The 25,136-nt window shown below is 62.9% G+C and overlaps 1 protein-coding gene across 11 annotated transcripts in view; it reads left to right on the top strand.

Moving 5' to 3' along the window:
• HDAC4 (histone deacetylase 4) overlaps nucleotides 1-25,136 on the top strand; it is a 274,710-nt gene that overhangs the window by 193,730 nt on the left and 55,844 nt on the right. For all 11 annotated transcript variants that reach the window (XM_072796919.1, XM_072796920.1, XM_072796918.1 and 8 more), the window contains 5 exons: nucleotides 3,893-4,014; nucleotides 14,766-14,897; nucleotides 17,905-18,017; nucleotides 22,760-22,876; nucleotides 22,961-23,159. In XM_072796919.1, the coding sequence (XP_072653020.1) occupies nucleotides 3,893-4,014; nucleotides 14,766-14,897; nucleotides 17,905-18,017; nucleotides 22,760-22,876; nucleotides 22,961-23,159 (683 nt within the window). The remainder of the gene's footprint in view (nucleotides 1-3,892; nucleotides 4,015-14,765; nucleotides 14,898-17,904; nucleotides 18,018-22,759; nucleotides 22,877-22,960; nucleotides 23,160-25,136) is intronic.

The following is a 25,136-nucleotide window of genomic DNA, read 5'->3' as shown; positions in this document are numbered from 1 at the left end:
CCTCGAAGTTCTTGGCTGGTGGAGGGACATTGGTGCCAGGCTCCCCGGTGAGTGGGCGGGAAGGAGGCTGGGGTGGGGGACCCCTGGTTGGAGAGGAGCCCCTCTCCGGGGTGATGGGGCTCGGAGGTGATAGACGGAGCCCAGGGCTGGGACAGCGCATCACCTCCCGCCCCAACAGCAAGGGAGCGCTGCAGGGAGAGGCTGGAACGGAGGGAGGAGCTCCTGGGAGCAGGGAAGGGGGAGATGGGGAGGGCGGGTGCTTTCAGGCTGGGCTGGGGGGTCCCAGGAGGGTCTGACCCGGCTGCTCCCCGGTGAGCAGGGCTCGTGCCCTCGGGCCTGCCCTGGGTTCAGCTCCCTCAGAGGGATGTGGGGCACGCATTCCGGACGTGGGGAAGTCAGCCAGGGGCCAGGTCTGTTTGCACCGACTTTGGCAGCTGCCTTGTTTTGTCACCCTATACCCAGCCTCACGGAAAGGCTGTCACATCCCCTTGCCCTGGGCACAAGCTCGGCCAGGACACTGGGCCTTGGCGGGGAAAGGAACTTTGACCCCAGCTTCACTCCGCCCACAGTCATCCGCACAACCGTCAGCCCCAACACGAAAGCTAAAACTCCTGGAAGCAAACATAGAAGTTCTCACACCCTGGGGGCGGAGGGGGACAGAGTTCTGAGGACACCGCAGTCACCGCAGTCTTGGAGTGTAAGCCAAGAACTCCAGCCGTGCACCTCGTCACAACTAGAAACTGCTCTTTCAGAGGCACCGTTAAGAAAATAAAGAGGCAAGCCACAGACTGGGAGAAGGTATTCACGATGCCTGTGCCGGACAGAGTGCTGGTATCCAAAATATATAAAGAGCTCCTACAACTCAATAAGAAGACAGGTGATCTACTGAGAAAAATACAAGTGAAAGGTTTGAACTTCTACTTCAGAAAATAAGATAGACACAGAGCCGGTGTGTGAAAAGATCGAGCCTCACGCCCACTGGGACGGCAGAAGTTTAGCAAACCAGGCGTCGGTGAAGGTGTGGAGCCCGTGGACCCGCGCGCAGCCACCTGAAAACGCTTGAGCGGTTCTTATGAAGGCGAACGTCCCCCTACCCCTTCGTTCTCCTGCTAGTGCTGTGCACGTGGACTCGTGTTCTTGTGGTCACAGCTGCCTTAGGCGTCAGCGCCGAAGAACCAGAGCAGCAGGTGAACGCGGGAGACGTGACGCTCAGAGAGGAGCCACGCGGAGCCCTGCTCTGGGATGAAGCTCGGGAGTCGGCACGACTGAGCTGGAGACACGGCCGGCCGGCGGCTGGGCAGGGGGCGCAGAGCCTGCCCACTGAACGGCAGAGGCAGTGCCCGTGGGGACACCCTGCTCCCTGTCCTTACTGCCGTGGCGGCTCCACCGCGTGTGTCTGAGCACAGAGACGGGGACGCTTGGACCAGGTGCCCCGCAGGTGCCAGACCCCTGCCTGCCGAGCCTCGGCACGGGGGAAAGACCGTGAAGCATTTCAGGAGGAACCTTTAGCTTGATGGATGCGGGGATGATGGCTTCGGGGTGCGTGGGGTACGGAGCTTACTGACGGCAGCGTGGCTGTTTTTATTCACTGTGACGTGGCCGCTTACCGTTGAAGTCGCACGTGTGACCCACATCGCCCTGGGTTGGGCGGGGCTGGTTAAGCGAGTCCACGTTCTGTTTGTCACTTGCGTGAATCTGTCACTTGTGGAAATCTGTGAATTTCCCCCCATGAAAAGAGGAAAGGCCAATCGATGACGGAGTCTCCATGTCTGGACGCGTGTTGGGCTTTACTCCGTGTTACGGCCCAAGCAGGGCTGAGCAGGAAAACGGAGCAGCACTGGTTTCCTGCTTCAGTAAGTGCGGCCTTGAAGACCAGGCGTCACCGTCCTCCCCGATCCCGGCACAGGTGCTGCCCGCTGCCTCCTGCCAGGCCCTGGGGAGGGGCTGGGAGCCGCCCCCGTTTGTGGGCAGGGGTGTGGGTGTGAGGGTCTGTGAGTGTGTCAGCGTGTGTATGGGGTGGGGTGCGCTGAGTGTGTGTGTGTGCATGTGAGTGAGCGTGTCGGGGGGGGTGTATGTGAAGGTGGAGGGCGGAACGCGATGCCGCGTGTGAGGCTGTGAGCGTGAGAGCCTGTGAGTGTGGGGTGCACATGCGGCCAGCGACAGGACTTCACTTGGGCTCACCCTCGGGTCCTCGTTCCTGGGGTGCACGCCCTCGTCCGGGGTGGGGCCGGGAACAGCAGCCCTGCTGGGGGGTGGGGACAGGTGCCTGGGGATGACTCTGGCCCTGGGGTCTGCAGGGTTGAGGAAGCGCGGCTGTGGTGACGGGCGTCACTCCCTCACAGTCTCTGGATGTGGCCGTAGCACGGCAGTGGGGTGAGTGCAGCAGCCGCAGGTGCCCTGGCTCAGACCCTCCCCCGGGGCGATGCAGGGGTGCCTCGAGCCCGGGCCAGGGCTCCTGCTGCAGCTCTGAAGGCCCCCCGAGAGCAGGGGGGTTTTCACACCGACAGCACCTCCAGAGATCAAACTGGAAGAGAAGACCTCTTGGCTCCTGAACAAATACAGCTTCTCCAGTTTGCTGCTTAATCGTGAACGGTGTACGGTGTAAGCCCAAGAAGAGCAGTTATTATTTGTAATAATGTTCTACCCACAATCACCGCTCATACTTTGGGCTCCCATAACGCACGCACAGATCTTCCCCCTGTTTCTCGCGAAAGAGAAGGCACGTTCTCTCCCAGACGGTGACTTGGCACCGAGACGTGTGCGGCTGGCCAAGGCCACGTCCCCCCAAGGACACCTCGGAGGATGGGATTTGGTAGCGAGACCGTGTTGCCCTCAGAGCGTTAATGAGATTGTCGGGGAATGTCCTCGAGGCGGGGAGCCACAGTGACAGGCGGGCTTCCTGCCTGCGGAGGTGACCCCGTGGCGGGTGCAGGCGCGTGGGTGCACCTGTCCCGGGAGCGGGAGCTCCTTCCTGCTACGCAGCCTGGCCGGCCCCGCAGCCCAGATGTCGGGCCGTGCTCGTTGGCTGGGCCTCTGATCAGCACATTCTCTGCACAAGTTTGCTCTCAAATATTTAAATACCCACCTGTAAGCGTTTAAGAGCTCACAGTCTCAATTCAAATAACACCAGGTGCATGGCTACGGAGCACTGTGTATTCAAATAAATAGTCTAACAAATTCCAAATAAGTAAGTTGGCAAATTTGTTTCAAGTCATTAAGCAGATTACACAGTTTAAAGACTCAACAGAATCCATTACACCTCGGGTGGGTGCTTCCAGGAAGGCGCGGATGGTCGGTCCTCCCGGGGCCAGCAGCGCCCCGTGCCCCAGCCTCCTCCCGGCAGATCCGGTCTCGCCATTTTAAGGATGTTGAGGGGTGCCTGCTGGTGGGGGGGTCGCACGTCCAGGCACAAGAGGCTGGTGACTGCCACCGACCCCCCCAGGGAGGCGGGGTGAGGAGGGGGGTTTGTTCCTCTGAGGGTGCATACAAACCCTGGGTCTTTCCTGCTGAAGGGAGGCCCCCTTGGGGACCCCAGACTTGCCTACTGCTTGTTCCCGGTGCGCCCCACATGTCTGCACCTTTGGTCCTGTACACAGCGGCCTCATCTGCCCCAGGACGGGCCCTTCTGTGGCTGGCTGCAGCCTGAGGGCCAGGGGACAGCCGTGCCACAGCCCCAAGAGGAGCCGGTGACCGGTGACCGCCGGGCGTCGCACAGGCCCCTGCTACCCTGTCTCCGGGCTCGGCCTCGTTTCCCACGTTCAGCGGTGGTCTTGGTCTCATCTGAGCCTCGCCCCAGAGAGGAGGCGGCGGAGCCGATGGGGCGATGTGTCCGCCGGGCGTCCGCAGTCCACCCCTGCCTAACTCACTGTCTGTCTTGGCCTCTTCTCTCCAGGAAAACACAGCACAGTTCGCTCGACCAGAGCTCCCCACCCCAGAGCGGGGTGTCGGCCTCCTACAACCACCCGGTCCTGGGAATGTACGACACCAAAGATGACTTCCCGCTCAGAAAAACAGGTCAGTGCCATGGCGAGGTCACGAGGAGCACTGGGGGCGGGGCTCTCGGCAGGACCCCCCACACCTCCCAGGTGCCTTGGGCTCTGCTCCTGCACTTAGAGGGAATCCCTGCTTATGGTTAAGTATTTGCTTTTCTTTATTAGAACATCATTTTTAAATGGTGTCCTTAAGCATTCCCTAGGATTCATACCAACAGCAATGAACCTCACGTATGTACACCTACGTTTTGAAACTCAGACTCCTCTTTAAACAGCACGGAACACCCAGCTCTTCTCTGGGTGGTGTGCAGCGCTAGGCACAGCCCAGAGCATCCCCGGGGGGCTCAGGGACGGGAGGCCTCGCGGGGGCAGGCCAGCCAGCGTGTGCCCTCGGCGCTGGCTCTGGGCAGGGCCTGGGCAGCGGGGGTGGCTGGGGGTTCCCAGAGCGGGAGGAAGTCTGCTCAAGAAAGAAACCCATTGTGTCCTGCAAGGACATCTCAGGAGGACGCCTCGGGGTTGCGCGGCCCTGTCGCAGCAGAAGAAGAAGGGTATTCACGCTCCAACGGGCTCTCTTGGACTTTCTCCAGCGGTGATGGTGTAAGTGGGCAGTGGCTTTTCAGAAAGATCAGAGTGGCCGTGGCCGGTGCACGAGGGTGGCCGGAAGGGCAGGGGCCCGAGGAGGAGCGTCTTGCAGAGGCTTTGCTCCCACGAGGAGCGGGCAGGCTGTGGAGGAAGGGGCACCTGGCCGCAGACAAGCCTGTGGAGCCTGTGGCTGCAGGGCATCCTGGGGAATTCCAGGCACCGCGCGCAGTGGAAGTGAGGCCTGTGTGCTGTAGCTCTTTCTTGGGAAACACAATTTTTGTTCTATCCAGAGGATTTGGGTTGATTTTGGACAGACATGCTTGAAGGCAGTCGCACAGCAGCGTCTTCCCCCGAGTGATGAGGCACTGGGGGACGGGGCTGGGGGTTCCTTTGCCCCCGCGACCTAGAGACGGAAGACGTGGGGGGGCCTCCCGATAGGCAGAGCTGTGCCCCATCACGCGGTGCAGCACGCGGGGAGCAGAGCCCGAGTCCAGAGCCAGGAATGGCAGGGCGGCCGCCGAGTAGCGCCCGGTGCTAGACTGACACGTGACGTGGAGAGGCGCCGCGAGGACGGCCACGGGCAAGGGCCCCAGAGTCCTTGGGGACTGGGAGAGGATGGCAGAGGGGTCGGCGGAGCCCCTCCGAGTCAGGCGAGGACCCCGCAGGCACAGGCCGGAGACCCTCCCCGGCGAGAGCGGCGCCCGCTGTCCTCTCCTCAGCGTGAGCGTGTGGTTCTCGCTCGTCCACCGAGGACGGTGGTGGTTTCGCTAGAGGGAAGGTCTCTGTGAGGAGCGGGGCTCGGTCCTTCCAAGTGGCCCCGTGCCCCGTTCTGGAACCTCGAGCTGTATTTAACCAAACTCCGATCAGCACGACGGGAGGTCGCGGGGAGCAGCGGCCACCGTGCGGGGAGAGGGACCCCGGGGTGAAGAGAGGAAGGCGGTGCCCGCCCCGGGTGCCCTGGCCCTGGAGGAGAGCGAGCAGCGGGGGTCTCCCTCAGCCTAAGGGCATGAGGAGGGGCCAGGTCTCCACGAGCTTTGTAGCTCTCAGTACCCAGCGGTGGATTCCCTAGGTTCCCCTGGCCTGTTTCTCATCAGTAAAATGGGGCTCTGCACACCCACACCCACATCCACCCCTTGGTGGCTACAGCGAGCAGGAAGGCAGAGCCTCCTCCTGCCCTGGGGGTGGCGAGGGTGGCCCCCGGGGTCCCAGTGGAGGAAGCAGAAGGCTGAGCTCCTGGCCACCAAGCGGAGCCACCTACCTCCTGCCGAGCGGCCTTGCCCTCGAGGTCCCAGGAGAGGACAATGCACAACACCTGCCGCCGTGGCCCTCACGTGGCTCCCTGGCATGAGCTCACACCACCCCCCAGTCAACATAGAAGTGGGGGTGCCATCGGGGACGTTTGCTCTGGTTCTTCCAGCCAGACAAGCCCGGCACCACCTGGACGCTGGCTCCTGTTACAGGACACGGACCCCGCATGACGGCTTGTAGCGAGGGGCTCTGCAAGGCCCCGGATGCGGGCAGCAAAGTCCTCGCGGGCGCGCTGACCCGCTGCTGTTCCGCGGAGCTGCACGGCCTGCGGTGTTGGTCTCCCCGGCCCCTGCCCTCTCTCCCGGTTTCTGTGGCCGCTGGTGCCCAGGCGGGAAGCACAGCCTGTCACACCTGTAGCCGTGAGCCCTGCCGTGCGGCCCAGCCCCCTGCTGCCCTGCGGAACGAGGGCTCCTCGTCACACTCGGGGAAGCGCCAGCGAGCGTGCAGTGCTCCAGAGCTTAATTAAGATTTGATTGCATTATCAATTTTCCAAAAAGGCATCACCAGGACATTAATAATATTTATCATATAAAGATTTCAGAGGAAATGTTTAAACCACTTAAGGGAGCAGAGTGTAGGTAGGTGCCCTGTGTCATCCCAGAAGCGTCCACTTTCAAACACTTGACGTCACTATTTCTAAATAATTGATACCTGTGCATTTCTATGAGAATCGGTCGCAGGAACGACTGCAAATGTGAAGTCTTAGTTACAGAATGCCTGGAATGAATTAAAATTAGAATCTTTCATAAGTGTGACATACACTTAAATAATCCCACGGTTTGGGTTTGGCACTGGATTATGGGGATCGTGCACAGCGCCCGCCCGCCCCTCAGTCCCCAAAGGGCAGCTGCGCCCGGGAAGTGCAGAGCTGCTCTTGGGGCTCCAGGCACACCATCCCCGCTCTGCCCCGCTGCTGCACGGTCAGGGAGTGACTTCACGCTGGCCGCAGGGCCGAGGCCTGGGTGTAGATCCTGCTGCTTCACTTCCTGCCTTGTGACTGGGGGACGCCTTCTGTGCCTCCCTGTTTTGCCATCTGTAAACACCCACCTCCTGGGCCGGGAGGAGAAGCTGCAGAGCACTGAGGGGGGGCCGGCTGGGGGGGCTCTGCTGTCATTTCCCCAAGCTGTCGGGGTGCCCTCGAGCCTCGCCCTACCCAACAGCCCGTTCACGCCAGACTCGCTCCCCTAGACCCTCCCTCAATGCCCCCCATTTGGCCAGGAACTGCTGGACTCCCCCGAGGCAAGACCACATGGAAATCCGTGCTTTCCCTTGCAGGAAAGGGTGCCTTGCCCTGCTGGGGGTTCAGGCCCACGTCCCGGCTCCTGGTTCCCCTTCAGCACCTGAGTGCCCGGCTTGGGCCTGCCTCTCTCCCTGATGGACCCCCCCCCCCTTCCCTCCCACCTGCCACCTGCGCCTGCCGGGCTGGGTCATCCCCCAGGTGCGGAGCAGGTGAGGTGCAGAGCACCCGGACTGAATTTCCGAGCTTCTCTAAACCTAGTAACTGAAGGTTCACTGCAAACTGTTCCACACCCCGCCCCGGCGCCCGTCAGCGGGTGCTCCCTGGGGTTTGTGGGCATCGAGCCGCTCAGCCGGGATTGCTGGCTAAGCAAAGCATTCCACGCTCACACTGAAGAAAGGATGCTTTTCCACTCTCAAAGCAAGCCCCGCTCTGTCATGTTGATGATGTGTAGAGATTGTATTTTTTCTGGTAGCTCCTCCGACTTGGTATTTCTAAAGATGTTTAGCTGCCGTCAGTTTTCTTATGATGCCTCTTAAATTGTCCTCTGTGATTTCTGACTGCTGAAACAAGCCCAGGGCGGAACAAAACAAAGCTGCCCGTCGTTGCCCATCTCCAGCCGCTCCCATTGTGACCGTGACCCCTGGGACCGCAGCACTGAGCGCAGTGCGCCGCTCACCCCCCTTGTCCAGGACGCTGACCATCCGTTTCAGGAAGCAGACCCCGGACTGGGGCTCAGGGAGGAGCGCCCACGTCAGCCCCGTTGAGAGCGGTTGTGCTGCCCGCAGACCCGTCCTCGGCCCCGGATGAGGTGGCGGGAGGCTGGGAGGTGCAGGTCACAGCTCCCCATGGTGCCTGCACCAGCCTGGGCTCCTGTGGCTCTTCCTTCTGGGAGGTTCTCGTAGCTCAGCACCTCGCGGGTTTGCGGCAGTCTGTAGGAAATGGGAGCTGATTTCCAAGCTGTGGGAAACGGCGGGTTTCCCCGGTCTGTGGGTGAAGCTGCCCCACTCGGCAGAGGGAGCTCGCAGGCAGCCTGGCCCACCCTGGCCCGTCACGGGCTGGGACTTCCCGGGGGCTGCTGGGTCGATCCTGTGCTGCAGGTGGCAGGGCCACAGGGGTGGGGCAGGAGGGCTGCAGCACGGTCCCCTGGGCTACCCACACAGCTGCCTGAGGAGCCCAGGGGGTTGAGGGGGAGACAAGGCAGGCCCAGCACCAGCTCCCCCCCATCACCTGCCTGGCTTTCCTTATCAGGTGTCCTGTGCTGCCGTCACAGGAGCGTGGGTCACCGTGCATCCCCCCACATACTGCCCCCAGTCACTGAAACAACCCCCCCATGACTGCTGTTCCCCTGTTGCATCCGGGGCGCCCTGACACCCAGGGGACGGAGTCCCTGCCCGTGGGGACCATGCATGTTCCCTAGCGACGCCTCCAGGCCAGCAGTGACCTTTGGGGGTGGACTCTCAATCCTAACATCTAAGTGCCTTGCCCGGTCACCTCGCAGTTAGCTTGGCATCCAGACTCAGTTGCCCACACTTCCCCAGGACGGCCCGGCCGGGGCTTCTGACCCGGGCGTGCCGGCACCAAGGCAGTGTGCTGTGCCTGCGCCGGGGCAGCATCCGCTCTGCCACCCATTTCTGTCTGGTGGTGGTTTTGTGAGCAGCTGCCTCGTGCGTCCGGGGTGGCGGGCTTGGCGCTGCTCCGTGGGCGGGGGGGGACCGCAGGCCATGGGGGGTCCCAGGCACATGAAGGGCAAAGACTGCAGGTCCAGGCCCCCGTGCAGTCTCCACAGCAGCCCTGCCCCGCTGTGCAGCCTCTGGGCGCCAGGGTCCCGCTCCGTAGCCCGTGGAGACCCGGGTGGGTTACCTGCGATCTCTGCAGCCACGAGACCTAGCAAGTCGGTGGATCCCCCTGGACCCCGGCGACTCGGTGATGTCCTCACGGTTGGGTTCCGGTCAGCATGGGGAGCGGCTGACGCTCCGGGCAGCAGGACGGGGCGGTTCATAGACGTGGCCTCTGCCATCAGAGGGGGCGGGGGGCTGCGAGCACCGCGCCGTCCAGGTCCCGCTCGGGGCCAGCTTTGGAGCCCTGGGGCGGGAGGGGACGACTCCCACACCCCGCAGTTCAGCCGCAAGGCGTCTTGTGTGCTCAGCTGCAGTGTGATACGTGGCCCTCGGGCTCTTGCCGGGGCCCGTGGACTGTGCCCTTCCCCGCTCCGCGAGTGGGCAGTGGGACGGTCGCTGCAGCCCCGGGCACGGCTCCCCACTGGGCTCCCTCGGGCCTCGCGGGCTTTGTGCGGGGCTGGCTTCCATCGACGTCGTGCTCTTAAAAAATGTGTAGGAGTGCGTCCCGGGGGTTCTTCGAAAGGCCTTATTGTGCTTTCCTAGGAAACTTCAGACACGATCTGCACGGCCAAGTGCTAGGCAGCTTCTCCGTGAGGCAGGTGGGCTCACACGTTCTGTGCCCCGTCCTGTACACCTGCACGTCCCTCAGACCCGACCTCCCCCTCCTACGACAAGGCCCCGACGGGCTCTCCAAGTAACCCTCCCAGTTCACACGCCTCACCGTGCAGTGGGCAACGGGGGGAAGCTGCGGAGACGTGGGCTGGGGCGGAGACACACCACCACGCAGCGTGTAGTGTTTTTCTTTATGAAGAAATCACACGCCGTGTGTATATGACAGACAAATCACACACACGTCCCGACTCTTACGTCCCAGAGACGAGCTGCCGTGATGAGTCTGGTGTCTGTCTGTCTGTCCGGATATTTTCTTAGCTCGCATGCAGGACGGCGTATCTGTGCACAGAGCGTGTGCAGCTGTCCTTTTGCTCTCAAGAACACTTGCTTCGTGTCTTGCCCCGTGAGTTTATTAGTCAGTTACTATTCTACTGCGTACGTCCTGCCATCTGACTGTGTCACCGTCGGCGCCTTTTTCTGTATTTTTCTGATACTCGTCCATAAAGTTGTGAGTCCTTTCTAGTGTCACTACCTCTGCTCCCTTGTGCTAGCCTGTCTGTAGGGTAGATCCCGGGGAGCAGGGCCGCCAGCTCCAGGGGTTTGCACGCTCTGGGATGCTGAGCACGTCCCACCACGCCAGAGCCCCGGGGAGCCCATTATCTCCGCTTCATTAAGGCGCCACCGCGTTCACCCGAGCCCATGCGACGGATGAGTAAGTCCCGCTCCCTGCGATGCGTTCAGCAGCAATCCCGTCACCGTTAGTAAAGCTCAAGTATCTTTATGTGTATCTTACGTCTTTCCTGCTGGAACGTCTGCCTTTTGCAGTGCAGCAGGGATCTGGGTGGCTGTGACCCGACTCCTGGGTCATGTTCCCGGCCACGCGTGTGGCCTGTGAGCCGCGCAGAGCTCGGAGAGCCAGCAGGCCCAGGCTTGTCCACCGCCGTGCGCGGCGTCCGGAACCACGGGACACTCAGGCAGGTCCCCAGGCGTCCGGTGGACGGAAGTCTGCCGGCCAGTCTCCCATCCAGTTCTGTCTTTCTGGTATTTCTTCTTGTGGGTTTGTAGGAGCCCTTGATGTGTTAAGATCAGTCCTACATCTGACACGTGTGCTGCAGAAGTCACGTTCCCGCGTGTCCTTTGGCTTTCCAGAGTTTTTTTGTTTGTTTTAACCGTCTTCAAAGTAAAAAAACGTACATAAACCGGAGCGCCCCACAAGGCTGAGGACGCGCCCCTCCCTGTGACAGGTGACAGACAGAAAGTACACACCAATGCAGGGTGACCTCGCCCGTGCTTCTTTGCTGGCACAACTCGTGTTTTTCTGAACTTGATCACTTTTACCGTTTGCTTAGTTTTCTGTGTGCGTGTGGTTAACTCACGCGGAGGAGCCCCCGCACAGCAGGAGGCCCAGAGGCTCCCCTGGGGCCTGGACAGGCCGCAGGCACACGCCCACCCCAGGCCCCACCTGCCCCTCCCTACCCCGTCGCCTCCCCCTGGACTCCTGAGCGGCCCCTCCCTCACCTCGGGCAGGTGCAGCTGCCCTCCTAGGAGCTGCACGGGCCGTGGACCCAAATCCGCGCAGGGTGGCCGTGTCTGCTCCGGCTCGTGTCTGGCTGATATGATCACCTGGTTGGTACAGAAGCTGCCACCCTGCAGGATTGTCGGGTCTTCGTCGTGCCTCCGAGTGGCTGTTGCAGAATCCGACGGCGCTGCCAAGGCCAGGCCCCCGGGCCGCAGTGCTCCAGGACTCTGCAGGGTGGGCCTGCGAGGGCCGCCGTCACGTGGAGCGCGGCGCAGCCCCAACCTCCCCGCTCTGCCCGGACTTTGCTAGTAACGTGACGTTGGACCTCTTCCCTCCCGTGTTCCAAGTCTCTCCCCTTTCTCTCCCAGTGTCTCCTTCCCCCGCCGGCACTTCTGTCCTGAGGCTCCCGTCCTCCGTGGGCAGGGGCTCGGGAGGGGAGCGGCTCCAGCACCTGCTCTGCACGCCCTGCCCGCCCAGCCCCTGCCCCCAGAGCGGTACCTGCCTGCAGACGCGCCGACCCCTGTGCACAAGCCACGGGCCCTGAGGTCCCCTCTGCCCGACTGACCCGTACACGGTACCGGTAGCTGTTATGCTGTGACTGACCCTCCGGGAAGGCCAGGGCTGGCTGGAATCGGTGTAGGTGCCGGGGCTCCTGAAGGGCAGGCTCTCCTCACCCGCAGGTGCTTCCTGCCCAAGGAGGCGCAGGTGCTTCCTGCCCAAGGAGGCGCAGGTGCTGGGGACGGTGTGGGATTTTAAGGTAAGAGTAGGAAGGTTTAGCCTGACCTAATGTGCCACGTACCCGACTGCCTTTGAGGACAGACCTCCCCGGTGACCCACCTCCCCTGGGAGGAGCAGGGGCTGAGTTCGGGGACCCAGCGTCCTCCGTTTTGTTAGCACTCGTTTGCTGGGAGCCACTTTGCCAGAACACGTCTTCCTCACGCCTACCTGCAGCCCCATTCAAAGGAACAAAATACAGTTCTAGTTACCCCCGCTGGCCACGCAGGGAGCTGCGTGCGTTTCGAGGTCGTTGGGTGCGTGGGGAGCTGCCCCGTGGAGCCCGTGGGGGGTGTGCGGCCCTGCGCGGGGCAGGTGCCATCTAGCAGGTCTGCTGGTCCCCTGGGCGGGCTGCGGCGTGCTCGTATTCTCCGCTCTGGCTGCCTAGCAGAGCTGTTGGGGTTGCAGGCATTTTGCACATTTCAAGAAATTTGCTTACGAGTATCTCGGCCGCGGGTCACTGTGTCTTCTCCGTGGGGCCTGCAAACCCCACATTTCAGCTTGCTCAGCACCCGGACCAGCGGCTGCCAGAGAATGAGCCTTCTCCAGAGAAAAGGAGGGGTAGTGGGGCCTTCGCTCTACCTCAGAGCCCTTCCCAGCACAGCCATGGTCCTCGGGGCGGGAAAGAGATGAGGAAGTGGCTGCCTCCCTCCCCTCCTGGTCCCCCTGCCTGCTGCCCACCCCTTGTCCCTGGCCCTGCACCCAGAGGCTCCGTGGGAGGTGGTCCTGGGGAGGCCCAGAGGGACGGGGAAGGGCCCAGCCCCGAGCCCCCCTGTTGCCTTACGCTGGGCTGCAGGCAGGTCCTGCCTCGCTCAGCTCAGCTCAGTGCTCTGCTCTCGTCCTGAGACACTCGGGATCTTCAGCACGTGTCCCGACCCTATGTCAGGTGCGGCCCTCAGAGGGGTGGCGCCGGGAGGGGTGGGGAGCCCTGTGTCGGGTCTACCTTTGCAAAGAGCATCACTAGGCTCACCTGGAATCGGGGAGGCTGTACAGATCCCTCAGGTGTCAGACTTTTCACGATCAAGTGTGGGGCAGGGGGAGTCATCTCGGGTGGTGCCGGTCGGGGTGTGAGCCGTGGTCAGGAGAGGGTGGGGTGGGGCCTGAGGACCAGCCCAGCGGCTGTGGGAGGTGGGAAGGGGCTCGGGGCCTGCCCGGTCCCATCGGTGGGTCACACATCACTCGGACGGGACGTGGCTGCCCAAGTGATGACCTGCCGGTGCCGTCACTCAACCAGGTGTGTTGAACATCGAGGGTGGCCTACAAGGCCTGGGGGTCGGGGTGCCGGACCCAGTACCATGGCCGGCCTGCCGCTGGCCCAGGGTGACCCGTCCACCCCGACGCCGTCTCCCGACGGGCTCTCTCGCCAGGGGCCCGCGCCATCCTGCAGTCTCAGAGCAGCGTCCGACCCCAGCTCGGCCCCCAGGTCGTTGGGACGCTTGGTGCTGGGAGGACGGCTGAGATTTTCTTGCCTGTTGGTCAGATGGGGTTGTGGCTTTTTCCTCGTGTCAAATAACGGTCAGAAACTCAGCATAAAAGTAGAAGTGGATGAAACATGTAAACCTGCAGTCGTCTCAAAGTACATACGAGGAGAATACCTTCCGTATTCCGCGCGAGTCCTCCCCCTTTCCTCCGCGAAGTCCTACAGGTGAACGGCCTCGCCCCACACCAGGCACCGAAAGGGGTGGGGGGCCCACCTCCCTGCGTTCACGCCGTCGGTCCGCAGCAGGTGGGGCATCCGGAGAGGTCTGGCAGCGCCGCGAGGCACGTCCTCGATTCCTCCGGGGAGCCCAGTGGAGCTGGCCCGCTGCCCCTTCCCGTCGCGGGGCCCTCGGCTGCCCTTTGGCTCCCAGACCCCTTCCGGTCACCAGCACCCCGCCGCCCTCTCCCCGGGGGACCGAGTCACTGTGCCGAGGAATGCGCGTGCGCCCCCCCCGCTTCAAACAAACCCAAACCGTCTTAGCTCTGATTCCAGAGGGAAATTCGGTGATATTGCTTGGTGCTCTGGAGAGCAGTGAACTTCCTGTTCCAGAAAGATTAAAAACAGCAGGGTTCCTGATGAAAAACAAACAAAAAGGTAAAAGCGAGCTCACATGGAAGTGGTAGGAACTTGAAACTAGTCCAGTAAAATCTCAGAACTCGCACGTCGCGGCGGAGGTCATCTGCCCCTTCCGGCCCGGAGAGCGGATGCCCCTGGGAGTTGCAGATATTCCTGCCCAGGTGCGCGGCCGGGGGCACCTCGGGGTGTAGTGAGGCAGCCGCGCCCCCGGGGCGGCCTCAGGCTGCAGTGCCTCTGCCTCCCAGCGGTGTGGCCGCACGGTCTGCGGGGGCCCCGGGCTCCGGGCGCAGGGGCTCGGGAACCACTGATCCTAAACACGCGGGTGTGCAAAGCACGAGCAGAGCCGATGACGCACCAATCCAGGCGGAAAGGGCTGCATCCTGCGGTCAGGTGGCCTGTGAGGGAGACGGGGGCTCGCTGACCCCCAGGCAGGTGTGGCCGGGAGGATGGCCGTAGCACCCCAGGCAGCCGGAGCCCGGCAGGCGGCTCGTCTCCGGGTTGCTGGACGCTGAGGGGTGTCTGCGAGGCAGGTGAACGAGGAAGCGTATAATCTAGAAGCGGTGGTCACGCTGGTGGGCCAGCGCCCCGGATGACCAGCGCGGATGCCTAACCCTGCCCGAAGAAGCTTAGCCGAAGGCGTCGGGCAGGCTCTGTCCTTCGCGCGGGGCTGGCGAGTGGACCACAAACCCCGCCCGGCCTGAGGAGCGCTGCCTTCGCTCCGCCCCCCGCAGCACATCCGTGGTACCCGAGCGCTTCCCCAGCGCCCGAACTCCTCACCGCCAGGGAGAGCAACTGGCCCCCAGTCGTGACCGTCTGACTATAACCGTGTTTCCTTTTCTCGCAGCTTCTGAACCCAATTTGAAACTACGGTCCAGGCTAAAGCAGAAGGTGGCCGAGAGACGGAGCAGCCCCCTGCTACGCAGAAAAGATGGGCCAGTGGTCACCGCTCTGAAAAAGCGTCCGCTGGACGTCACAGGTAGGTCAGGCGGGTTGTGGGAGCTGTGGCCCCCCCAGGCCCCGGCCCGGCCCATCCTTTCCCGCGAGGCTCTCCCGGACCCCCTCGGAGACCCGCACCTCTGCACCGGCTCTCGGCCCTGGGGGCTGGCGGTGCGAGTCAAGAGCCACCACGGGGGCCCGGGCAGGGGTCTCCAGGAGCACAGGCGCCTGCCCCGGCCCCCGGGCCCCGGCTCCGCCAGAGCAGTCGCTTCGACATTGCACAGGGCATTTACGGGAACTTGCAGTTGAGGTTTCTGCGGAGGTTTAACCGGTCCTGCCCTGTTGGTGGTGAATCACATGGCTGCGATCTGCTCCACTGCCCATCCCGAGTCGCCCTGGCGGGAGTCCCGCAGGTGGGAAGGGGAGGACGCGCGCGGTCCTGGGGGCTCGGAGCGAGCGCTGCTCTCGGCCCCCACCTAGTGGTGGACCTGCCGACGTGCGCCCGGCACAGCCAGACCTGGGGGCGCCCTCCTGCCCGAGGCGGCTCCCCCTTCCCCAGACGCACCCGCAAGGGTGCAGCCCACCTTGAAGTACGCCCACCCCCACCCCGAGGCGATACCCCATCTCGGGGTGCGTCCCCCGTCGCACATCACACTCCTGGAGTCAGCACCGGATAAGGGGGAGGAGGAAACGTAGTTGCACAGGGCACAGCGACCCATTCGAAAACCCGGGCTCTTGGTGGCCGCCTGCCTGTCGGCGCGAGGTTCTCGGTGCTGTCATCCTGTGCCGGCGACCCGCCCCGCACACACCCGACTGAGCCCCAGCACCCTTGTGTGAGGGGGAGGCTTCGAGGTGCCCCCCGGCCCGTCCCACTAGCCTCCTCCAAGCACCTGCCCCGGAGGGTTTGTGTGCAAGGGCCCGAGCCCTTTGTGGTTTCCACGTGGGGTTCAGTGCTGGGGTGGTTCCAGTGTAGACAGGCCTGGTCGGAAGACAGGGAGTGTCGTCACCGCGTCTCGCCCGCCAGGGATTCCAGTCAGAGTCGTGAGTTAAAGCCCCGTCTCAGCACAGATGCAGCTCTGTTTGCTTTGAGGAGCGCCTGGCCGTGGGCCGGCAGCTCCGATGGGCAGGACGGCCGCGTGTCTATTCCTAGCCCCGCAGTCGGGGAGGCGGAACCGTCCACAGGCTTCTTCCCGTGTTCACGTCGTCAGCCTGGGGCCGTTTAATGCCGCTGAGTCAGCAGCGGGCTGCGCGCAGAAATAGGGACACGGGTCCTCGCCTCCCAGGAGCTCAGCATCTCATTTGAGAGGCCCGAGCATCACGTGGGGCCCACCCAACACACCGTGCCCGCCACACCCGGTGCTGGGCCGTGGCACGTGCAGAGCGCACGCCAAGGAGGCCCGGGCAGGAGAGGCTGCGGAATGCGAGGCGGATGAGTGCGGCTGGCACAGGGGCAAGACGAGACGGGCTTCGGGCCTCGCGGAGCCCAGGCCGCCGGGGCAGGATGCAGCGCTGCCTTTCCAGGAGACGGGAAAACACGGAGATCAGGGAAGCCGGTCCCCACAGAGCCAGGGGAGCCCCTCTGCCGCACCGGGAGGTGGTGTCTCCTGGGGGAGAGCACGGCGGCCGGCCTGCAGGCAGGGGGTGGCAGGGGCGGGCGTGGGGCCAGCTGGCAGGAGACCGGCCACGGGACGGGCCAGGTTCACAGCTGCTTCTCCCCCTTGCTCACGAAGGCCGTGCAAGCCACGGGAGCGGATGGCAAATGAGCCGCCCGTGAGCACACGCGTCTGAGCCGTTGGAGCTCCCAGCAGGGCACACTTCCTTCCAGTCTTTCTTCTGTGCGTCCATCCCACCGCCAAGCTCATGCCACGTGTGCGCCCACCCGCGCTCACTCGATACTGCTCACGGGCACTTTTGCGCACCCTGGATGGTGCCCCAGTGGCGCTGACCAGTGTTGACCTGGTCACCGTGCTGGGGGGCACACATTGCAGGGCGTTGTGGTGGAACCCTGTGTGCAGCTTGGGATAGGGTCGCGGAGAAGGCGGCCCGCGGGGCCACGGGGACGGCACCCAAGGGCAAAGTGGTGGCCTCTGTCCATCAGGGATCTGTCTTCCTGCAGGAAGTGTAGCAGCGGCTCGGCCCGGGGTCGGGGGTGGTTCTCAGGGGCTCCGGGTTAGTGACAAACAAGTAAACGTGGTTTCCCAGGGAGAGGAGTGAGCCCTGGATTGGAGTGTAGGGTGGGGCGGGGGCCCTGGTCCGAGCTCGCGGTCTGTGTCTGGGACGGCCGGTGGCCCGCTGGTGAGCCTGTGCTGACGACTGCCTGGTCAGAGGACCGGGGACCACAGAGCTCGCCACCCATGGTGATGCCATCATCAAAATGCCATGAACCCAAAGGAGGAGGACACGGGGAGGCCGGCCTGTGGACGTGGAGCGTCAGCACCGTGGCCAGGCTGGCGTGGCAGGGAGGCGCGGGGGCAAATATGCCTCAGGCACGGCCAATTGCAGAGGGGTCTGGTCCCGTTGGCAGGGCCAGGCCACCGCCCCCCGTAAAGTTACCTGGGGGACAACTCGGCGAGTGATTTCAGGTGACGCTGACCCGTCAGACGCCGCTGCTAGCAGGCCTTCCCCTGGTGTTTGATGTCGCGTAGGAAACACGAGAGCAGTTAATTCAAAGGGAAGGGAGCCCCGCGGCCGCGGCCCTGGCGATGAGCACAGCAGCTGACCCCTCCCCGTTCGGGGTCCTGCGCCTTCTGCGCTTCCTGGTCTTTGTTGTTAGGTTGTTGGTGAGCGTTTCAGACCACCTTGGAGCTCGGGAGGACGACGCGGGTAACGCGCGCAGCTTAAAGGCTCCGCGGGGGCCTCTCGGGAGCTGAGCGTTTGCAGAGCTCACGGGGAAGTAAAACCAAAAGTAGGGAACTAGCCTCCCAGCCCCCGTTTGGGAGCCGAGGGCACGTCCTTTCATGATGTGATTTCTGCCGGTCAGCGAGCCAGGAGCGCGAGTGCCCGGGTCCCCCGCACGGCGCGGCTCACGGATGTCTCTCCGCCCACAGACTCGGCGTGCAGCAGCGCCCCCGGCTCCGCTCCCAGCTCCCCCAACAACAGCTCCGGGAACGTCAGCGCGGAGAACGGGATCACACCTGCCGTGGCGAGCATCCCGGCCGAGGTCAGTGTGCGCTTTCCGTTCGGGCCTTTCCCTGCGTCGGCCCAGCTGGCCTCCCTGAGGCGCCGCGCTTTGCGGCTGCCCCGGCCTTGGCCGTCCAGGTCAGGAGGCTCCCTGCATGGGGCCCCTTCCTGCCACGGACGCCGCGCCTCCTTGACAGGGACATGGCTTTAAACACAGCCTGTCGTCCCGGCCTCTTTCCCAGCGTATTTATTTAGGCCGATTCAGAGCACACACCGCGTGCCAGTGGGGCCTCGGATGCCCCGCTCCCGAGTGTCCCCGGGGCTCTGCACGGTGGCCAGATGCGGGAACAACACAGAATCACGTAGGAACCGGTGTTGGATGGGAACGGAGGGACTCGCTGTGCCTTAGGAACGCTCAGCCAACAAACACGCATCCGTGTGTCTGGGGCGAGCAGAGCGACACGGGGCGTGTGCTGAGGGCGTCTGGCCGTTTCGCCAGGCTGACCTCCAGCCTCAGGCCGCAGGGCCAGTCGCCCTCACCCTGCCCGTCAGACCCCAGGTGTGCTGCAGGTCAAGAGGGATGTGGACGCGGAGAGGGTTGTGGACTCACTTGGCAGAGGGCGGGAGGGCGTCCTGGGGAGACGAGGGGGAGGGGCCCGGGCTGCCTGCTGGGGCTGCCTTGGGCCAGACCTGGGCCAGGGTGACTTTCTGGGCAGTAGTTTCCAGGACCTGCCTTGTGTGTTCATTGCACAAGCGTCCCTGGAGCTCCTGCCGCGGGGCAGCCCCGTGCTGGGCCCTGGGGACCGAGGGCCGGGGCAGCCAGCAGCCGCTCCCGTGCGGGAAGCCGTGTGGACTGGGAGAGGCGGGCGCAGACCAGTACGCAGGAGGAGCGAGAGGACGTCAGGCTCGCCGAGCGTGGCCAGGGGCCTGGGGTGACCGCGGGGGGAGCCACCCGGCTCCAGGTCTTCCAGCAAACTCGCCCCGAAGCGCTGTCCGCGTCCTGCCGCAGACGGTCCCACCGAGTGGGAGGCTCTCCTGAGTCCTTCCTGCTAAGTCGCAGGAGGCTACAGTTCATTAGATAAGGTCCCTTACGTCGCTCCCAAATGCCTAGAAAGGAATCCTGCCCTCGCCAAGGGTTGACAGACCTTAGTTGGGATACGCAGGCGCCAGCGCTGAGCGTTTTCCCGGCAGGTTTGTGGACCGTGACGCGAGGAAGCGGCAGCCGAGGTCGTACTGTGCCTCCTCGCACCTCGCGTCCTCCCACATCCCGTCCTTCCGTCCCGTCTCCCCAGGCCCCCGTGTAAGCACCTATTAGGTTATTACAGGGCTTTGACACCCCTGCGCTGAACCCCGAGGTCACGGCTGCCATGGCCTGGAGCCCGCGTCCCGGGTCGGTCCAGCCCCGGCCGGCGGTCCCCCCTGCTGTCTGACCCGGGCACTTAGGAGCCGGCGGCTCCTCCTGTGCGGTGCCTGGCGGACGGGGGTCTGCACTGTTCCGGTTTCAATTACGTGCTAATTTCTGCACGTCCTGCGTTCATAGGACTTAAGCTGCCACAAAGTAATAGAAGTGAAGGGATTGACAAGGAGAGTGAAAAGGGCCCTTGGTCCTGTTTGCGTCCGAGGGCCCCTGTGGCCGGCAGGGTGGTCTCTGACGTCCTCTCCTGTGACCTCCGCGGGCTCGGGGTCTGAGAGCATCCGAGCACTCCCGAAACCACCGTGCAGGACCCGGCGGCCCCCCGGCCTGCAGCCCCGTCACCGCTGCCCCGCGAGGGCCCCCGTACACAGAGGAAGCCGGTGGCTCCCCCAGCTCAGAACCCCGGGCGCCAGGCGGGGTGCGGCCCGCAGCCCCGACCCGGTGTGCAGCGCCGGAGCTGACGCGCAGGGCAGAGCGAGGCCGCCAACGGCGCATGCGGACCATCAGCATCCAAGTCGTTCTCAGAAGGCTGCGTTATTTCTAAAAATAAATTAGGTAAAAAAAAAAAAAGTGATTATAAAGAGGAAATTATAACTTTGCAGACATTAGGATGTCTGCTTATTTTGTTCTCGGATAATTACCATCCAGTGGGGCCGTGCCTTCCTCGGCAGTCTCCACCGTTCTTCCTGAAGCGTCGCTTGTTGATATTTCTCTTACTTGTGACAGAAAACATGTTTCTGTCGAGGGAAAATACTTTCCTCGGGGCTTGTCGGTGAGGCCTGCGCGGCTTCCCGGTGAGCAGAGCGAGGCAGCTCCGTGATTGCTCCAGGACAGCGTGCACCAAGCGCCCGGCGCCAACAACCCTTTCCTCCCTGCTCTGCCCTCGTGGCCTCGGAACAGAGTGTAAGGTGTTTCCACGCGACCCTGAAACGGGGCCACGCTCCGCAGCAGCCTCGGGAATCCCGCAGGGTCTGGGGCATCCGCCCACGCCTTCGGGTGGTCCAGGCACACGCCCCTTTATCACGCTTTGGAGATGTTGCTTTTTTTTCTTTTTTTTGTTTAACAAGCCAAAGGTTCAAGCTTCCGCGGGGAAGTCACTGCAGATGAGCTGGAAACGGCAGGGGAACCGGGGTTCCAAGCGGAGCCTGAAGTCGGGCTCCGGTCGCGCCCTCCTTTGGGGCAGCGTGACGGGGAGCAGCTGCTTCCCACGGACGAGCAGGAAGGTGGTTTCCCAAGATGGAATCTGTCCGGGTGATGCCGCCGGGAAGGCCGCTGCGGTGACGGCGGAGGACCGAGCGGTTCCCTGCGCTCCGGGGACAGAGCGGCGGTCGCAGAGCCGGGCTCCAGGCCCGGAGGACGTTCTCCTGCAGGTGCAGCGCCGTCCAGCAGCGCCACGCGCGCCAGGGAGGCCGCGAGGGGAAGTCAAGCCACGCGGCAAATTGTCGTCTGAGTTCAGGAAGCTGCCGCACGCCCCGGCCTGGGCCCCACCCACACCCTCGGCGGCCGCGACATCCAGGCGGGACCTGCTCCGGTGCAGGACGGCGGCTCGCTAGGTGCTCCGACGGGGCCAGCATTTTATAGCAGCGAGGTGGCTTTCAGTTACGGCGAGGACATTGTGTTTTTATTTTTTTTTATTTTTTATTTTTTTAAAGATTTTTTATTTATTTATTCATGAGAGACACACAGAGAGAGGCAGAGACACAGGCAGAAGGAGAAGCAGGCTCCATGCAGGGAACCCGACGTGGGACTCAATCCCGGGACTCCAGGATCACGCCCTGGGCCGAAGGCAGGCGCTAAACCGCTGCGCCACCCAGGGATCCCCGACATTGTGTTTTTAGACCTAGTTCTGTTGCACACCCGACAGGCTGCAGCATTGCGTAAGCGTGACTTTCACGAGCGCTGGGAACCCAGTATATTCAGGGGACTGGCTTCATGGCGGCTGCGACCAGGCCCGCGGCACCCCCGCGGTGAGCCGGGCGGCAGTTGGTCCACCCTGTTGTCTACAGCGACGTGGTGATTGTTCCCTTGGGCCTGAGGTCTGAAGGCACCGAGTGTTTCTCCTCTTGGTCACGTACCGCCGGCGAGAGGAGCTCCGAGGACGGGGTCGACGCCCATCACTCCCGTGATTTTCTGTCCTGCGGACTCTGCAGAGCCTCAGCTGGCGCCCGGCGACGCCGTGTGTACTTTCCCTCCGCCCCTCGGCTCGTGACGGCCACCGAGTATCTACTCCGGGGGATGCTGGGGTGTAAACGGCGTCCTTGCAGCAAAGAACCTCATCCTCGAAGCAAAAAGATGTTGAGTGGGTGACACGCTGAGATCCTCAGAGGGCGCTCCCGCTGATGACCCCTTCCCGTCTGTCCCCGGTCCTCCCTCTCTCTCTGCTTTTGAGAAAACGGCCCGTTCTACAACTCGGTTTCCTGACTCAACAACCCAACATCAATGAGATTCCAGCCAGTCGAGGAAGTTTTCCCCCGCCTCCCTCCCGAGAGCCCCATGTCCCTTCGTCTCTTCAGCCTTGGACACACTGCGGGACACGCAGCCCTCTGCTTCTGTGGGCGCCGCGGCCGTGACCCCCCTGGGGCCTCCCCACACCGACATCGTGTCGTAGGCGTCCGTCCTATGAGTGGAGTTTTAGGATCAGAAGTCAGATAAATTTTCAAGGCTTCTGACGTGGATTGCTCAATTTCCTGCACAAAGAAAAAGCACCAGCTCTTACCCACCCGGCAGCGTGCTTCTCTGTTCCTGGGGCCAACAGCCTATGCTCAGTTGTAAGACTCTTGGCCAACTCGATAGGTTTTAAAACATATTTTTAGATTTACTGATGATGTTGAGTTTTTGTTCCATGAGCTTATTCTCCCTTAATAATCAGCGCTTCATCATTTGCCTTTCTATGTGCTTTTCTCCTTGTTAATAATAATTTGATTCATGAGCTCTTTACATATTCAGGTTTCTCTGCCCGACACAGGGCCAACATTGCTGTGACCGTTATTTGCCTTTTCTGGGAGGGATTTATTTTAATGCCCGTTTTTGGTTTCTGCCTCTGATGTCATGTGCGAAAAGACCTTCCCAACCAAGAATATATTTTAAAATATATAAATCCCATAGATTTCCTCGGGAGTTTAGTGAATTAGCAATCCGAAAAAGAGCCAACGAGTCTGATGGATTGTGAATCGACGTTTCGGTGGCCCGCTCTGAGGTGTTCTGCTCGCCCGTGTGCTGAGCGTGTTGACGAACGTCTGTACGGTGGCGTCTCAGGGTTCAGCAGGGCCCCCCAGAGCCTTTCCTGCCGTCATTTCTCGTGGCGAGCGCTGGCCACGCTCGTCGGAGACCCGACCGCGTGTGACGGCAGTCGTGTGTTCTGTCTCCAGACCGGCTTGGCGCACAGACTCGTGACTCGAGAAGGCTCCGTGGCCCCGCTCCCCCTGTACACGTCACCGTCCCTGCCCAACATCACGCTGGGACTGCCCGCCACCGGCCCTTCCGCGGTGAGTAGGCGTCGCCGGGTGCACGTGGAGGGGGACGGCCGGCCCCGGCCCCCGGCCCCCGGCGTCACGGTTGTGCCTCTGCAGGGGGCGGCCGGCCAGCAGGACGCCGAGCGACTCGCTCTCCCGGCCCTCCAGCAGCGGATCCCCCTCTTCCCCGGCACCCACCTCACTCCCTACCTGAGCACGGCGCCCCTGGAGCGGGACGGCGGGGCTGCGCACAACCCCCTCCTGCAGCACATGGTCTTACTGGAGCAGACGCCTGCACAGACGCCCCTCGTCACAGGTGAGCACGGGGGCTGGGGCGGGCCCGCAGGGAGACCCCTCTCCACCCCCTCCCACGTCGGGCGTGGGATCTCATAAACCAGGGCTCGCTTGCAAGACGAGGTAGACGGCGCAAAACTGGGCGTCGGGCGTCCTGCCGTGCAGCCTCGAGAGAGAGACGGCTTTCCCGTCTGCGCTGGCCTCTGGATCAAGGGGAACGTGTGACGGAAGCCCGCAGGTGACTAGGCGCTGGTCCGTTTCTGTTCGCAGGAAACCCATTTTAATGTGCTCCGTCTACGCGATGCTTATGTTTAGGGGGAAAAATAGGAAATTAGAGATTTGCCTGGCAACAATCCTGTTAGCGTCAGCGGTGACGAATGTGTGGATTTGCTGCAAGACGACGTGCCCAGCTGCACGACGTCCCTCACGTCTGCATCGTCCCCGGCTTCGTGCTCGGCTTCCCAGAGAAGCCGTGTTCGTTTGTTCAGGATTAAAATCTAAACTAAGCTCGGAGCCGCCCCCTTTCACAGCCCCTGACATTTGGGAGGAAAACAAGGTGCTCAGTGGGTCACGGAGTCCTAACCTGTGGGCGCAAGGGGCCGCGTCCTGCCCTCCTGTGTGTCTGTGTGTCCGCAGAAGTGGCGAGCTCCGTCGTCCATCAGCGCTCCTTCCTTCCGTGTGTCTGTCTGGTCCCCCCGATGCTTGCAGTGGGGTCACCATCCCCAGAGCTGAGGGGTCCTTGGCAAGCCGGGGCAGCTGTGCGTCTCCCTGACCTCTGGGCAGTGGGTCATGAGCACAGGGTCTGGAGGGTTTTATCTAAAATTGCATCTGAGTCCGTGACACTGAGCCCTGAGGGGCACCCGGATCCCCATCGCGTGTCCTGCATCAGCACATCAGCTACACCGGACCCTCCTCGTGATCCCAGGCCCCTGCTCGCTCACGTCATCGGGCGCGTGTCTGCGTGTCACCCTCATCCCCACCCCCACATGCCGCTGTCACCCACCACGAAAGAGCATGCTTTTTTTTTTCTTTTTTTTTAAAGAAGTTATTTACCTATTTGAGAGAGAGGGAAAGCGGGAGAGAGCACCAGCAGGGGGAGGAGCACAGGGAGCAGCAGCCTGCCCGCCGAGCGGGGAGCTCGCTGCGGGGCTCGGTCCCGGGACGCTGGGGTCATGACACACGGCCGGCCGAGCCCCCGGTGCCCCTCACACCCTCACAGAGCGCACTTAATGCCGCATCCCCCAGCTCGCTGGGAAGCGGTCTTCCCCACAGGACGCGAGGGACAGTCCTACACGAACCTCAGCCCCGCAGCTCCCTCGCTGGCCTGACCCCCTGTGGTTGGCCACGTTGCTGCCCCGCGCTCCGCGGGCCGTCTCCCGGCCCCGTCTGTGGCAGCAGCCCGGCCTGCTCTCGCCCGCCTCTGGCCCCCTTGCCCAGCACCTGTGAGCACCTGTGTGCCGGCCCCCCACCCGGCCCCCGAACCCACAGGCCCCCTCCCTGTCCCTGGGCACCCAGCTGGAGGCAAGGCCATGCCCGAGAACACGATGCCTTCATCTCTGCTCTGTCCCAGCTCCCTGACCTTGGGACTTCTCCCTGGTGCCGTGACTCAGTTTCCCCACAAGTGAAGCAGGTAATCTGTCCGCTGAGTTTTATGAGGGTTAAACGAGGTGCGTGTTAACACAGTGGTGTCCCGTTAGGCGTCAGCCGTGGTTGTGGTGGTTACTTTTGGGTTGAGAACTTTAACCCTTCAACCTCGCTGCCGCCCTCACGTCCCCCAGGCCGCCCCGTCCGTCCTTGCCCACCCCCTGCCTGCAAGCAGAGTCTCTGTGGGAGCACGCACGCCCCTGACAGGGCTTCCTGCCCCTGCAGGCCCGAGGGCAGAGCCGTCCGGGCAGGAGCCCTGGCCTCATGTGGCCACTAAAGCTGAAGATGGGAGTTAAGACCCGAAAGCAAAGTGCACGTTTGGCTTCTCAGCCCACGTGGGGCTTAGTGGGTGCCC

Source organism: Canis lupus, chromosome 24 (assembly GCF_048164855.1).
Source record: "Canis lupus baileyi chromosome 24, mCanLup2.hap1, whole genome shotgun sequence".
Classification (NCBI taxonomy): domain Eukaryota; kingdom Metazoa; phylum Chordata; class Mammalia; order Carnivora; family Canidae; genus Canis; species Canis lupus.
The sequence above is the reverse complement of the archived record's forward strand: the minus strand, read 5'-3'. Positions and strand labels throughout refer to the sequence as shown.